We start from the raw sequence: 14383 nt of genomic DNA on the forward strand, positions 1-14383 counted from the left end.
AGCCTCCTGGCCGTAACGCGTGACGGTCATGTGACATACGCCCCTGGGCGTGACGCAACGTGGATTCGCCATCACGCTCTCTCCCTCCACCACGATGAGTTCTACAGGTCAGTGTGTTGTGTCTCCTTCTATCTTTCTTGCCATGCTGACTCCACCCCCAGTAATATGGTACGCCTATTTTATGTTTTCTCTACTCGTCCTGATATCCCACCAGTCCCGTCTGCTCTCGCTCGATTCGCGAGAAGGACATTAATCAGCATCTCGACAACAATTGCTTGGATGACGGTCCATCCACCTCTTCCCAGAGCAGGTTCATCGGCTCTCTGAATGCTGGAGCCCAGCGCAAGCTCCAACCGCCCATTACCTCGCTCTTCAATTCCCTCCAGAAGAGCGATCGCCCTTTGCTCTCCTCACCCACCCCGTCTTCCCAGATCTCAAGTGCAAAAGCTCCAAACGACCGGAAGAGGAGAGAGATAGACAACTCTCACATGTCCACGGAGAAGCCCGAGAAGCGTACAAGACTCAGTGCTTCTTCACGCCTCCACTCTGCCGCTCCCTTGGCAGACAGACTGCGCCCATCTACTCTCGACGAATTCGTTGGGCAGTCTCATCTTCTTGGCCCTGGCTCTTTACTCTTGCACTTACTTAACTCAGGAACAGTTGGCAATGTCATCTTCTGGGGACCACCAGGGTGCGTTAAGGCATCTTCGCAGTCACGACCTACTGAACTCTCTCGTGATAGGTGTGGGAAGACAACCCTTGCCAGGTTGCTAGCCAAGCGCACAGACTCTATTTTCAAGGAGCTCAGTGCCACTGACTCAGGGATCTCAGACGTGCGCGCCATCGTAGAGGAAGCTAAGACTGTCCTGGCGCTCACAGGAAGGTTAGATCGCGTTCCTCTACGTTTATGTACATATCATCTAATCGGCACTCAGGCGAACAATACTCTTCTTGGATGAGGTGCACCGTTTTAACAAGGCACAACAGGTCTGTTTGTTATGCTGTCTCTCAGCTAGATTTATCTGAACTTCGCCTTATCAACAAGGATATATTCTTACCATATCTCGAGCAAGGACATGTGCAGGTAGATATATCATTATTCTTCACTATGTTATGCTGGTTAAGCTATTCTGATGAAGTTGATAGGTGCAACTACGGAAAATCCGTCCTTTAAGTTGACCGGAGCCCTTATAAGTCGTTGTCGGTAAGTGTCTGAGCATGATCTCAGAATGTGTCAAGCAAAGTAATGCAACGAAGCGTGTTCGTGTTGGAGCGTCTTACAGATGAGGATATCAATCGGATTGTTACCCAAGCAGTCGAACGCGTGACAGCGACTGCCCATAATACTGCTACTAAGACCGCAGACGTAGAAATTCCAAGCTCTCAGCCTGAAACGGAGCTATCACTGTCGCAGCCGAATACACTCTCGCCCGCGGCCTCTTCTGCGACGCAGTCTCCTTTTCCATCTTATCCACAGCTGAATTCCAAAATTCTGTCCTCTATTGTCTCTCTATCCACGGGCGATGCACGCACCGCTTTGTCCTTGCTCGAACTTGTCTTGTCCTCGCCTGCCGATGCTGACCCTGACCAAATACTATCATCACTGCGCCGCTCAGTGTCTACCTCGTACGACCGCACTGGTGAGAGCCACTATGACATGATATCTGCCCTACACAAGAGCGTTCGCGGCAGTCAGGGCAGTGCCGCGTTATACTGGCTTGCACGCATGCTCAGTGCCGGTGAAGACCCATTGTACGTCGCCCGAAGAATGGTAGTATGCGCTAGTGAAGACGTTGGCCTAGCAGACAACCATGCGCTACCTCTGGTTTGTCCGTTAACCGAACATTATTAGGACGTTCTGATCTGAATTAGATCCGGTAGGCGATGGCAACATACCAGGCGTGCCAAGTCATTGGTATGCCCGAATGCCGCATCAATCTTGCCCACCTCGTATCTTACCTCTCGGAGGCACCGAAGTCGACACGCTCTTATGGCGGATACTGCCGCGCTGAAGAGGCGGCGAAGCTCGACCCAACTATCCCAGTTCCTCTGATGGTCCGTAATGCTCCTACGAAGCTCATGAAAGAGCTTGGATACTCCCGCGGATATCATTATAATCCAGATTACTCGTGCGTCCTTCAGCATAGTATGTGATTCATGGCTTTCTGATTCGTGTCCTTCGCATAGACATCCCGTTACCAATGATTATTTACCGGTTCAGTTCAGGGGAGACGTCTTTTTGAAGCCAGACGGGGATACGTCCGATAAAATTTGGGACGAGGCAGCCCTACGAGAGTGGGAGTTGGAAGAAAATGGAGGCAAGCCTTGGTCTGGAAGACCGAAAGAGCCGTCAGATCAGCCTAAAGAACCCGTGGACCGCATGCCATCCGCTGATCCTCCGGACCAAGCAGCCTCAACACCAGTTTAAATCTACGTCGGAACTTGTTCGTCTTGCATTGTCTTGTCAAGCTAGAGCACTCCCGGATCATGTATTGCACATAGTGGGTATCAACTATTGTAAATACCGCCAAATTGTTTTTGGCAGAACTGGTATAAATTCTGCACTACTTCCACATCTTACCTTTACATTTGCTTGTTCCACATCGACATCGTACATATACACCATCATTGACGTTCTGGGAATCACCCTACATTCTAATTAGAGAAGTTTCGTGAGTAATCGCTGTGAACGCACCTCTGCGTCGTCGTCCTCGCCGTCCTCCACGTCACTATCTGGATTACCGAAGTACGAGAAACACAGCTCGTCCCCAGGTTGAACGTCTCGACAGGTGAAGATCGTGAGTAGTGGCTTGTCCAAGTTGGCTTCGTTAATGTAGCACGCGTTTATATTGCAGTTGGGGTCGCAGCTGTGATTCTACAACGAAGTGAGACAGTTTACTTAAGCAAAATATGAAACATACCAAGTAGCGAGTAAACTGCATAGAATAATAATGAGATGATATCTGCAAATGAAAAGTGGTCTGTACGTACGTTCCCTGCATGATACGCATCGACACAATACTTCGTTTGCCAATCCGGATCTCCTTGTTGCAGATGATGAAAATCGAGATCAAAGAGGTATGTCCGACCAAATTTGTTGTAGGTACTGCAACCGGCTGTCAGTACACGGGACAAATTGGTAGTCGTCATACACACCCGCCTCGACTTTCACCCTCAGCATCCGTCAAGTACTCTCCAGCATAGATACCAATAAATGTATGCTTAGGGATCTTCTTGGGTCCAGCAAACACACCTGGGACCTTGTGGCATGAGAATAAAATCAATGTTAAATCTTGAAGAGCACGCACCCCATCCCTTGTTCGAAGTCTTCTGAATATTTACAGCATATCTTCTGCCATGCTGAACAACCTGCCACACTGTTCAACCAATCAATAGGTGGTGTGGTATGGGTGCTTACCCTATTCTTGCATTCGGAAGAACATCCGCAGAGGTCATTGCACTCGAAGATGGGATAGTCATGTTGACGGAGCACCCCTTTTGAATCGTAGATGAAACCATGGTCTGAAGGGTAATATTCACGCTGGCGCTGGAGACATGAACATGTCTTGGAAGTGGGGTCGCATGGTCCCTGACAGCCACATCCCTTCAGATTCTTGAAGTCTGGCTTGGGAACGCCTTCACTATGCCACATAAGATTCGAGTAGTGAAATTCACAAGGAGGGGTCAACTCGTCGTCCATGTTGTTGATGATGTGAATGGGAGGAGCAAAGGGCTCATCGGCATAAGTGTTCTCGCTTATAAAGGCTTCGAACAGCTTTACTTGCATGTCATCAGCACGTCTTGCGGCAAGACTCATGGCATTGAGTCTGTCTTGGATTTCATGTGGCATGTCTTTCGCCAGTTTGCACATGTCAGCAAACTCCTTTGCCATCATTCGCGCATGATCTTTCTCCCAAGTCAGCAATTCGAAGCCGCACTCTGAAAGAGATGATCCTGAGATCGCCTGCGGATCTTCGAATCCATCGCTCCCGTTGCGCCGTATTCGGATACAAGCTTCCGCCAAAGTGGGGATGTCATCGAGAGGTTCCACCGGACCAAGTGAAGAGGAGCTGGAAGAGCTCGGTGAACGGCGGACCAAACGTCGAGGGCGTCGCTGTGCGATTGAAGTCTCAGAAGATGCGGAGGAAGGAGCCGATCTTTTTTCCCTTGAAGTTGAAGCGATACTGGCCCGCTCGTCAGACATCTACACACATTGGATCATGATCAGGTGTCATTCCTGAAAGCACTACATTCCAACCTACCTCAACATCACTAGTGTCTAGGATAACGCTGGAGTCTGGGTATGTGAGAATCTGTAAACACTCCCGTTCTTCATCATCTTCACGCTGTGACCGAGGGAGTGTACTGTTGTTTGATTGCTCTCCGAGGGGAATTTCTATCGGTGCACCTGCGTCCTGCGGCAGATCGTTGACAGTTAACATGCACTGTTCATCAGTGCGAACGGCTTCTGCCCCATCCGGTTCCTCAAGATGCCCCATCACTTGCTCTGGAGGATTCGTGTCCGCTGTGACCGGGAATTGTCTGGTTCCCACAGCATGGACAGCAGATGAAAAGGAGTCCTGCATTGCGGGCGAAGAGTTTGAGGGGAGTAAAGACGCGCTAAGTCTCTCAAGATTGGGAAGCGTTCCTCCGGTGTCCGGATACGAAACGGGATTGACATCAGAAAGGGAAAACTGAGTCGAAATCTCAACCTTCGCGGGGACTGAGAGGCCAGTGGATTCTTGCCAGTGACCTTTGTCCACAGAAATGCCAGTAGCAGAAAGCTGCCGACTCACCAACCTCGAACGAATATTTCGGATCTCATCAAGGCCAAGTCTCGATTTCACCTGCTGTGGCTGGACGAGAGCGGGCCGAGGTGAAAGTGAAGGTTCGGGCAGGGAAGAATGATCGGAATTCTTAAGTGGAGGCACAACTGTGTCATCTAAAACACCAGCCGTATCAACATGAGGATACACCAACAGCCAAACCTCATAGCTCACCAAGCCTCTGCGAGTGAATTATGGCGTTCGTCGACAACTCATTCGGCGCAATGTTATCTGTTTGAAGAGATTGGGTAGGCGTTGTTACTACCTCTTCTTCAGTTGGATCCGAGGTGAGATCAATAATCGGTCTGTCGCTGGAAACCGTCTTCGAACCTCGAACATTAGAGTAGTACGCTATGTTAATCACTTCCGTCAAGGATTGACCCTTGGACCTTTGCGTGGTTTCAGGACTCGTGTGTGTCCGGGGGATGTGTTGACTGGCAGGAGTTATCCTGTCTTCTTCTTCTGTCTGTAGTGGTGATTGCGTCGAACAGCAAGGCGTACGCGAAACGAGATATCTCACCTTCAGAGCATGGCCAGTAAGAGCATCCTTCAGTGACTGTATGTCAGGCTGAGTTTCACCGGAAGCAGATGCAGGAGAAGACGAAGCGACATGAACACGATTCATAGCATAGGTTAAGGTTGCTTCATCCGGATCAGACACCACCGAACCAGTCTCAGCCGGAGGTAGCTTCTGTACGTCCTTGAGGGACTCAGGTGTAGCATTGAGAAGGGGACCTTGTGAACGGTGATCGAGCACTTGCTGTACGCAAGATGCCCCTGATGAGTCAGCATCCAAGGACTCAGTTACTATTGAAGAAACTTCAGACTGGGGAGGCATAGTGAACGTATGCGACATATTGGCGGGTCCTGCATATATGCTCGTCGCTACCTTGTCCTTGTCCGGCGCAGATATAAAGGCACGCGGAGAAGATATCTGAGCACTGGAGTCGTCCACGACTGGAGTCTTGACTGCCGAATTTGACTCAACAACGCTAGTGGAGGAAGACCGACTCTTAACCTGCTGCTTGAAAATATCCTTGAAGAATCCGTTAGGGCCCCCATACAGTGCGCGTAACTTCTGTACCGGATGCGGCAACGACGGAGATTTCGTCGAAAGCACGACCGTCCTCTGAGTCTTCTTCGTCCCAGTATTGATGGAGCCACTGATTTGCATTGTGACGTCCTCCTTGCGTATCCGAAGACCAGAAGGGGCACTTTGTGCAACAATAGGCTGTTCAAGCTGCATCTTTGATTCCGCATAGCCCCCAGTGGTATTTGGCACTGCGTTTAGTTCTCGATCGGAGGCTTGAGCCAAAATGATTGGGATGTTGCAGTCATCTGATTTAGCTGCAGGCTCTGAGAAGCCGGCTATATCCTCCCGGGAGGCCTCGGGCCCCTCTGGATTCAACACCTCGTCTGTCACTGTGGACAGTATCGAGTTCAGTAGGGCATACCACGGATGATCTTGAGGTACTCCAGCTCACCAGGTAACCCGACCTGTGTATCACCAAGGCTTGAAGATGTACGAGCATCCATGACTTTGACAGCAGCGGCATCCTCGGAATGAACACTGTGCCCATGATCGCTATCCAGGTTCAAGTCTTGCAATCGGCCTTGGACTGCAGAAGTCTCCGCACTGGCACTCCTGGCAGAGCCAACAGATTTTGAGTGTAAGGGCACAGATGTATCTGAGTAGCTGCCGGGCTCCGTTGACTCTTGGCGCACATCGTCAGTGACTTGACCATCAACGCCAGACGAGACATTGTCGGAATCAGAGAGATGGGCGTCGGCTTCCGGTACCTCATCGACACCAACAACAGGCTCATCCAGCGGCGCAGCGAAGTGGTCCACAAATCCCTGGCTTTCAATACGGTGACCACCAGCATCGTCAATAGGCACGACTGTTGGTTCATCCAGCGGAGGAGCATTGTCCCGATTCAAGCTGCTTTGGATATCATCTGGCTGCCTGTGGACCTCGGCACCACCGAGCTGTTCGTCTGTAGGTTCGTCCGCTTGATGATCGTCTGCGTCGCCAATGGGCTCAACTGGAGGTTCATCCAATGACGGAGCGTCATGAGAATGATCCTCTTGATGCTCAACATGCGTTCCGGCTTTTGGATTTTCAAACGAAGTCTTGTTCGGGACCTCATCGTCGTCACTATCAATGAGCACAATAGCGCCATCAGCGTCGACGTTGTACTGAATAGAAGAAGCTCTCCAGTTGGTGCTAAGATTTTGAGAGGCCGGAGGATGGGGAGAGGGAGGTTGTTCATCATCGCTATCCATAATCACAATGATGTCTGCTGGTGACTGGAATCCAGATGACCGCCGAACACGCTTAGCTAGCAGTTGACCAAATTTAGTGTCAGCCAACATTGCCTGTCAGTCTCACAACGAATGCATGACGCACATGGTGTCGGCTGTTCATCATCGAATAACTCAATAAAATCGTCCTTGGATATAGCCGACTTCCGGCGGTCAGGAGCTGTGCACAGAAGTTCTGAGTATGCAATAATCCGAGATAACGAGCGCATACCCTGAGTTGCGCTTATCGCAAAGCGAGGTGGGGCACGTTGCCGAGGCTGGGTCTTGATCTTCGCTGAGACTGAGCCAACTATGTTGTCAAATATATTGTAAGCACCAATGAATACAGAATGGTCAGATTGACTACCTTTCGGCCGACCGCGGACGGGCTGAGAGCTACTTGGTATCCGCGAAATAGTGGTGAGAGCAGCTACAGAGCTCCGAGTGCGGCGCCTCTTGTGTTTATCGCGCATTCTCGATAAGTTCTCAGGCAGGTCATCGTCCGATGATGACCCAGGGCTTCTCCGCCGTTTAGTATTCTGTTTGCTCGACATGGATGCGTCTTTGCTTGACACAGTTGGTGCATCTTTCGACGCCGCGCCCTTGCTCGACACAATCGACACATGTTTCGACGACGATGCTGTCTTGCGTGAGGCAGTTGGTAGATCTTTCACTGAGGATGTCTCCTTTTTCGACACGTATTTATTTGACACGATTGGAGCATGTTTTGATGCAGACGGTTCCTTGTTCGACACAACCGGTAACTGGTCCGATCCGGACGCTTCAAGTCTCGACACGGGCAGAGATAGACGTGGACGCAGACATGGACGCGACAAGGATGCATCAGGTTGGGTCGACGAGGACGCTTCCATGCTCGACACAGCTGGTAACTGTTCCGACGTGGTCGCCTCACTTCCCGACGCTGGCAGAGACGGACGCGGACGTGGCTGTGGCCGTGGCAAAGGCGCTGCGGGTTGTGTCTGCGAGACTCGTTCATCGCGGCTGAATTTCTCTCGAATCGGGGGAAGCTTGGGAGCAGACATAGGCGTCCTGAGACTGTGTCGTTAGGCGGTTGAAATCAATGCGCGAGAGATCTTACCAGTCTGGATTGACACCAGCTCTCCTCTCACTGCCAACGTTGGGAGTGGGTTGCGAAGCAGGTACCTGTTTCGCAGGGATAATGACAGCTTCGTCCTCGGACGAGAAAATGTTGGCTGTGGCATTCTTGCGTTTCCGGGCCGATGTCTGCGACTTCGCGCCACCGCGAATAGGTATTTGAGTGGCGGGCGGAGGTTTGGACAAGCTCGCATCCCTGTTCTTGGGAGGTTTGGACAACGGAGGGAGAGGAACCCTCACAAATTCTGGACTTGCTCCTGAGTTATCTATGATCTTTCTCTTCTTTCTCTTCTTGGTAGTCTGAGTCAGAGGATTGGGAAGCGGAGACTTTGGGATGAAGTTTTGAGTTGAGGACGAGGATGGAGCTTCTACAAGGATATTTCATGAGAGAAATATTGGCCGGGGACGTGTATATTCACGCACCATGACCAATTTCATCTTCAGTGAGAGACGTCTCCAGCTTCCTCTTTCCTGGGGGCGGCGTCGGGTCGATTTCGTCGCGCATATCCTGAGAGCTTGGTACGAGTTCGTCCTCTGACGGGGCGACAGAAGACGTTGGCTCGATATCTATGGGCAGATCAGAGTAGACCGAGTTAGCCGCCGATTTTGTCGAGAGGTGATGGCGGGGAGGACGAACCGTTCAAGACGGCCCAAGTTGGGCCGGGGGTGGCTGACATCGAGGTGATCGCGTACGCCTGCCAAACGGGCGTGTTCCCTGCTCCAGGCACTTCACAAAGGAGGCTCACAAAGGGCGACACACGAGGCCACTCGTCTTCCCAAAAACGCCGTCGCGTCCCTTCGCGGTGGGAGTCGAAGCTATTATGGGCGCTTACACGGGGGTGGTCGCCGTCACGGTTGACGCCAGCTCACGCCTGCCCGCCATCTGCCCGCCATGTCCTGCAACCACGGCCACGGCTCGCGAACGCTGGCGGTCGACACTCCATATCCGAACCTCAACTACGGTCCAGGGGCCAAGTGGATCAAGCAGCTCACCAAGGATCGCCTCTCCACTTTCAATGGGGGTCACTTCTCCGATGTCAACCTCTCCTCCATGCTCTTTGTCCACCGCCTGGATGATTCTAGCCATGTTAGTCTGCAAATTTGGAGTGCTCCGGGCCTGTCCAAGCCTTCGTTTGAGGACGCGATGAAGCAAAGGTTCAGACCTGCCAAGAAGGGTGAATCGTTTGGGCCTTCATGTCAGTAGTTTGCGGTCCTCTATCTATCCATAGCATCGGTTCTCATACTTGCGAAAGGGGTATGTGGCTAGCATGCATGCACGTCGTGTCCTCACTCTTGCACAATAGACCAATCATTGGTGGAAAGTCTCCGTAAACGTCCCTGCATATTGGGACCAGTATGAGCGCGTTCAGTGTATGTGCGCCCCCGTGGATCTCCGCAGCACGCTCACGTTTTGCAGTCGAGTTTGATCCCGGATGTGAAGCAATGATCTATACCACAGATGGCGTTCCCCTACAAGGTATCACCGGAGGATTCGGTGGTGACCGACGTGTCGAATACATAATCCCGCGGAGCGCGAGGAAGGAAGGCAAGCATGAAGTCATCATTGAGTCCAGCTGTAACGGCATGTTCGGTGTACCGTGGAACGGCGACACCATCGAACCTCCCGATGTATGTCAGAACATTGCTCGTCTATCGCGAGATGTTCATCGTCTCGCTTAGATGAACAGGTACTTCAGTCTTGCCTCAGCAGATCTGGTGGTACCAAACCAGGAGGCGTGGGGACTGCTCTGGGATTTCCAAACGCTGCGCGAAATTGTTGACACTTTACCGGGGAACACGTCTCTCCAGAACAAGGCACTGACTGTCGCGAACGAAATCATGAACACGTTCGAGAAAGGTGATGTTTCCAGTGTCTCCCGTGCACGTAAACTTGCGGAAGGAGTGTTCGGCGAAGCTTGGGAAAAGGCAGGCGCAGGTGTGTACGATCACGGAGCCCCCGCTGCTACAATCTGGGGTATTGGACATTGTCATATTGATACAGCATGGTAAGCGAACCGTGCAGGGATACGAGGATGGGACTAGGTTTCACCGTCGTATCAGGCTGTGGCCGTACCGTGTGACGCAACAGAAGGTCGCGCGGTCCTGGTCGACTCAAGTAGACCTCATGGAGCGTTATCCAGAGCATAGATTTACGTGCAGTCAAGCACAACAATATAAATGGCTGGAACAGGTAAGCTTACCTCGAAGTTCTCAAAGAAATTGGTACTCAAGGCTCCCAGCTTTATCCACCTCTCTTTGAGCGCGTCAAGGAGAAGATTCTAGAAGGAAAATTTCATACAGTTGGCGGTTCCTGGGTTGAGAACGACTCGAATATGCCATCTGGCGAGGCTCTCGCTCGGCAGTTTATCTTTGGCCAACGGTACTTCGAGACCAAGTTTGGAAAGAGATGCGAGACGGCTTGGTTGCCTGACTCGTTTGGTCTCACTGGAGCTCTGCCGCAGCTCATTCGCCTAGCAGACATGAAATACTTCTTCACGCAGAAATTGTCCTGGTGAGATTATCTCTCTTTGACCTTGGTGTTGCATCTCACCTTATGCTTGCACGTAGGAATAATATGTTGGTGTTCTTTATCCGTTTCGGCATAGTCGATAACTCACTTTTCTTCTAGCAACGTCTTCCCTCATTCTACTTTCAACTGGGTTGGCATCGACGGTACTCAAGTACTATGTCATATGACGCCAGTCGGTCAGTATGCAAGGCTGTTTAAGTGATCCCAGATAACTCAAAACATTTCCCATATTTCAGACACGTACACTGCGCAAGCCACCGTTGGCGACGTGAACAAGGGCCTCACCAATCACAAAGTGTGTGCTGATTGAACAATCTAGAAAGAGTTGCTCGCTGATGCATATACAAGAATCTGGAATCGTCCGATATTTCCTTGCTCGTATTCGGTAACGGTGATGGTGGAGGTGGTCCGCTTGCCAAGATGTTGGAGAACGTGGGTTTTCTTCTGCCCTTCATATCTATCATCAATGTGATCTGAATGTTCGCAGCTCCGGCGCATCCGTGCAGTATCCAACAATTCGCGCGAACTTCCTCCGGTCAATATGGGTCACTCTGTGGAAGAGTTCTTCAATGAGGTCGCCAAGGCTTCTGACGGCGGTAGCAAGCTACCAAACTGGTATGTGGCTTGATCAGAACATTGGAGCATGGCTGATGCTGTTCCGCCTGATTCAGGAGCGGTGAACTCTACCTTGAGGCAAGTACTACACTATGTCCTGAGCACATCTCATAGCTGATGTTAGAATAGTTCCACCGAGGAACCTACACTTCACACGGTAAGTCCCTTGCTGGCTTTTTCCGATCCTACATTCCACCTCATTTGTCATCGAGGATCTATCAAGAAGGGCAACCGCAAGTCCGAGATTTTACTGAGGGATGTTGAGGTCAGTCAAGCGCATTCATGAGTCGTATCCTTTTCTCACCACGAGTGACCATGTTCGTAGCATCTGGCAACTTTTGCATCGTTGTACAAGTTTCACAAGGGTGACTACGTCTATCCGGACGAGCGGATCAACGACTGCTGGGAGAAAGTATTGTTAAATCAATGTATGTCCGATTGCCACTGTAATTTCGCTCAAAACCTAACGTACACCGTGACACAGTCCACGATGGTGAGTCCTTCATGTTGTAGATGGGTGTCACTCTGACGCACCGGTATCAGTTTTACCTGGTTCTGCTATGTGAGTTTTGAAACGGTTTCATGGGCGTTTTCTCACGTCTTCGGTTAGTGGTATGGTATATGAGGATGCGGAGAAGCTCTATGCAGAAGTCCGCAAAGACGGCAAAGACCTAATCGAGAAAGCGTTCGAAGCCCTGATCCCACGCTCCATCCCTCTAACGGAGGCATCCGCGAAGGCGGCGAAATCTGGCAAACTGGTGGCCTACAATACCACATTTTTCCCCCGCCGTGACGTCGTCAAAATCCCTCTTGCCGGTGGAGCCTCGCCTCTCCGGTCTCAGGCCGTACAGGCGTCGGAACATGGTTTGACGGGATATGCACTCATGGATGGATCGGCAGCCAGCGGCCTCGCTTCCACTACTGGGTTGTATGCGGACTCCATGCCGGTCTCTGGTTTGTGCAGACGTGATGAAATGATACGTGACGCGATACTGATGACGCTCTTTACGTCAGTGTTCACAAACGGCTCCGATCACTTCGTACTCAGAAACACCAGTGTGCAATTGACGATCGCCAAAGGCAGAATTACCAGCTTGGTTGACGTCGAGCTCGGGTTTGTCGTAATACGCACAAAGCGACTGATATAGCTACTGACTTCTGTGTCGTTGCAGACGGGAGCTGATCCCCCAAGGTCAAACTGGTGGTTTGGTGATATTCGATGATCGTCCCAATTACTGGGATGCGTGGGGTGAGTACCCCTACAAATACAAGCGGGTTAGTCGCTTTCCGCTGAAGGTTATCGACAGACGTCGAAATCCACCATCTCGAGAAGCCCCAGCCGCTTGAGTTCTCAAACATTCGGATTGCTGCGGAAGGGCCTCTACGTGCCTCTCTCAAGTCAGAGTTCAAGTACCGCCAGAGCGACATCACCGTGACTGTACGTAGAGTCGTTGATGTGTGCATCCAGTTGTTGACGGAAATCACAGATCTCGTTGGATGCAATTGCTGGTATTTGTTGTTCGCTACGCACTGCGAACCTGAACTAATAACTGTGCAGCTTCAATGAAGAAGGACTCGCGTTCGTTCTTCAGGTTTGATGCCGTAGTGAACTGGCATGAGAGACACGAATTCTTGAAATGTGGGCAATGTTTTACAGCGCTGCGCACAGATGACTTACAGCTCTACAGTCGAGATACCTCTCAATATCCACAACGATTTTGCTACTTACGAGACACAGTTCGGACACGTTCAAAGGCCCACCCACAAGAATACCACATGGGACATAGCCAAATTTGAAGTCTGCGGCCATAAGGTAAATTCTCTAGTGCGCAGCCGGATCTCTAATTCTCACTCCACGACCTCCTCCAGTACGCTGACCTCAGCGAATTCGGATATGGTGTCGCTATCCTATCCGAATCTAAGTATGGATTCTCCTGCCCAGGAAACGTTCTTCGCATCTCCCTTCTGCGCGCTGCCACCGCGCCAGATGCAGAACAGGACCAGGGCATCCACGAATTCTCCTGGGCTTTGATGCCTCATAAGGGTCATTTTTTGGAATCGGACGTGCCCGTCGCAGCATACTTATTCAATTCGCCCCTTCACCGTGAGTCCCTCGTGGCTGTATATAGATTATCTACTTAACTCTGCCACAAGTGCGCCTCCTACCCGAAGAGGGTGCGCACATGCCCCTGCAGGCGGTAAAGCAGCCTTTCGTGATTGAGGGAGCCACCAACGTCTTCCTGGAGACCGTCAAACGTGGGCTGCACGATGAGTTTAAGACGTCCGATCTCGCTGCGCCCACCACGATCGTGCTGAGGCTGTACGAAGCGTATGGAGGGCATGCTCAGATAAAACTGAAGATTGCGGACCATATTCCTGTCGCGAAGGTGGTGACGACGAATTTGCTCGAGGACGAGGGACCGGAGGTTAAGGTGTTTGCTGAAAAGAATCGCACCTCGTCATTGAAGCTCGACTTCCACGGCTTTGAGGTGAAGACGGTAAAGATCAGCCTCGGAAAACATGCCGTTTCCGCGAGTGATGGGTAAGTGAATCACATTGGTAGTTGCTTGGTTGTGGTATTGACCGATTGCGCGCAAAGTACTTCAGTGAAGAGAGATAGCTGGGTGAGAGTTGACAAGATCTGAACGTTGAACATTGTGCCCATCTACATACAATGTCCGTCCTTCTGGACGCTGTCTGTACAAGTAGGGATGTGTAGGTAGAATAGACCACCATCTGCGTTTGGGAGCAAGAATTGATTTTCGGGAGATGTTTGGACGGTGAACACGTGGATGATAGGAAGCGTTCTGGAAAACCACAAAGGCAGAATGAGCAAGTGATGAGTCTCTGGACCGGTGCAAGTGGAGGCCCGGGTGCTGCAGGGAGAAGTCTATCTACTGTTCCCTCGGTAGCAGTACGAACTGGAAGGCACTGCGCAAGTTTGAGAAGTGCAAGGGGCGCAGCAGGAACTTCGCTGGCAGGCACCTCGCTG

At 51.2% G+C, this 14383-nt stretch overlaps 3 protein-coding genes across 3 annotated transcripts; 2 read left to right on the plus strand and 1 right to left on the minus strand.

Moving 5' to 3' along the window:
* Nucleotides 1-94: 94 nt before the first annotated feature.
* On the plus strand, nt 95-2428 carry SCP_0306970 (ATPase WRNIP1 homolog; the record flags this gene model as incomplete). Its single annotated transcript, XM_027756086.1, has 10 exons — nt 95-107; nt 162-168; nt 215-691; nt 743-883; nt 936-987; nt 1046-1084; nt 1140-1204; nt 1258-1825; nt 1882-2129; nt 2188-2428. The coding sequence occupies 10 exons, from the start codon at nt 95-97 to the stop codon at nt 2426-2428; spliced, it is 1851 nt and encodes a 616-aa protein (XP_027611887.1).
* A 136-nt stretch (nt 2429-2564) lies between these two features.
* SCP_0306980 (hypothetical protein) lies at nt 2565-8923 on the minus strand (the record flags this gene model as incomplete). The annotated part of the gene is made up of 17 exons (XM_027756087.1): nt 2565-2648; nt 2696-2875; nt 2922-2936; nt 2992-3106; nt 3157-3253; nt 3309-3369; nt 3419-4204; nt 4263-4942; nt 5001-5292; nt 5347-6248; nt 6311-7168; nt 7237-7311; nt 7363-7440; nt 7498-8180; nt 8230-8614; nt 8670-8813; nt 8884-8923. The coding sequence occupies 17 exons, from the start codon at nt 8921-8923 to the stop codon at nt 2565-2567; spliced, it is 5475 nt and encodes a 1824-aa protein (XP_027611888.1).
* Nucleotides 8924-9138: 215 nt separating this feature from the next.
* SCP_0306990 (Alpha-mannosidase) lies at nt 9139-14036 on the plus strand (the record flags this gene model as incomplete). Its single annotated transcript, XM_027756088.1, has 28 exons — nt 9139-9421; nt 9476-9501; nt 9551-9617; nt 9664-9875; nt 9927-10252; nt 10308-10437; nt 10487-10758; nt 10815-10823; nt 10876-10952; nt 11013-11071; nt 11125-11208; nt 11264-11391; nt 11448-11469; nt 11521-11548; nt 11604-11656; nt 11717-11819; nt 11876-11884; nt 11935-11953; nt 12002-12345; nt 12406-12505; nt 12564-12640; nt 12699-12829; nt 12879-12900; nt 12950-13030; nt 13080-13204; nt 13261-13495; nt 13546-13933; nt 13991-14036. The coding sequence occupies 28 exons, from the start codon at nt 9139-9141 to the stop codon at nt 14034-14036; spliced, it is 3456 nt and encodes a 1151-aa protein (XP_027611889.1).
* Nucleotides 14037-14383: the final 347 nt, after the last annotated feature.

Source organism: Sparassis crispa (assembly GCF_003851025.1).
Source record: "Sparassis crispa DNA, contig_000002F, whole genome shotgun sequence".
Taxonomy (NCBI): Eukaryota; Fungi; Basidiomycota; class Agaricomycetes; order Polyporales; family Sparassidaceae; genus Sparassis; species Sparassis crispa.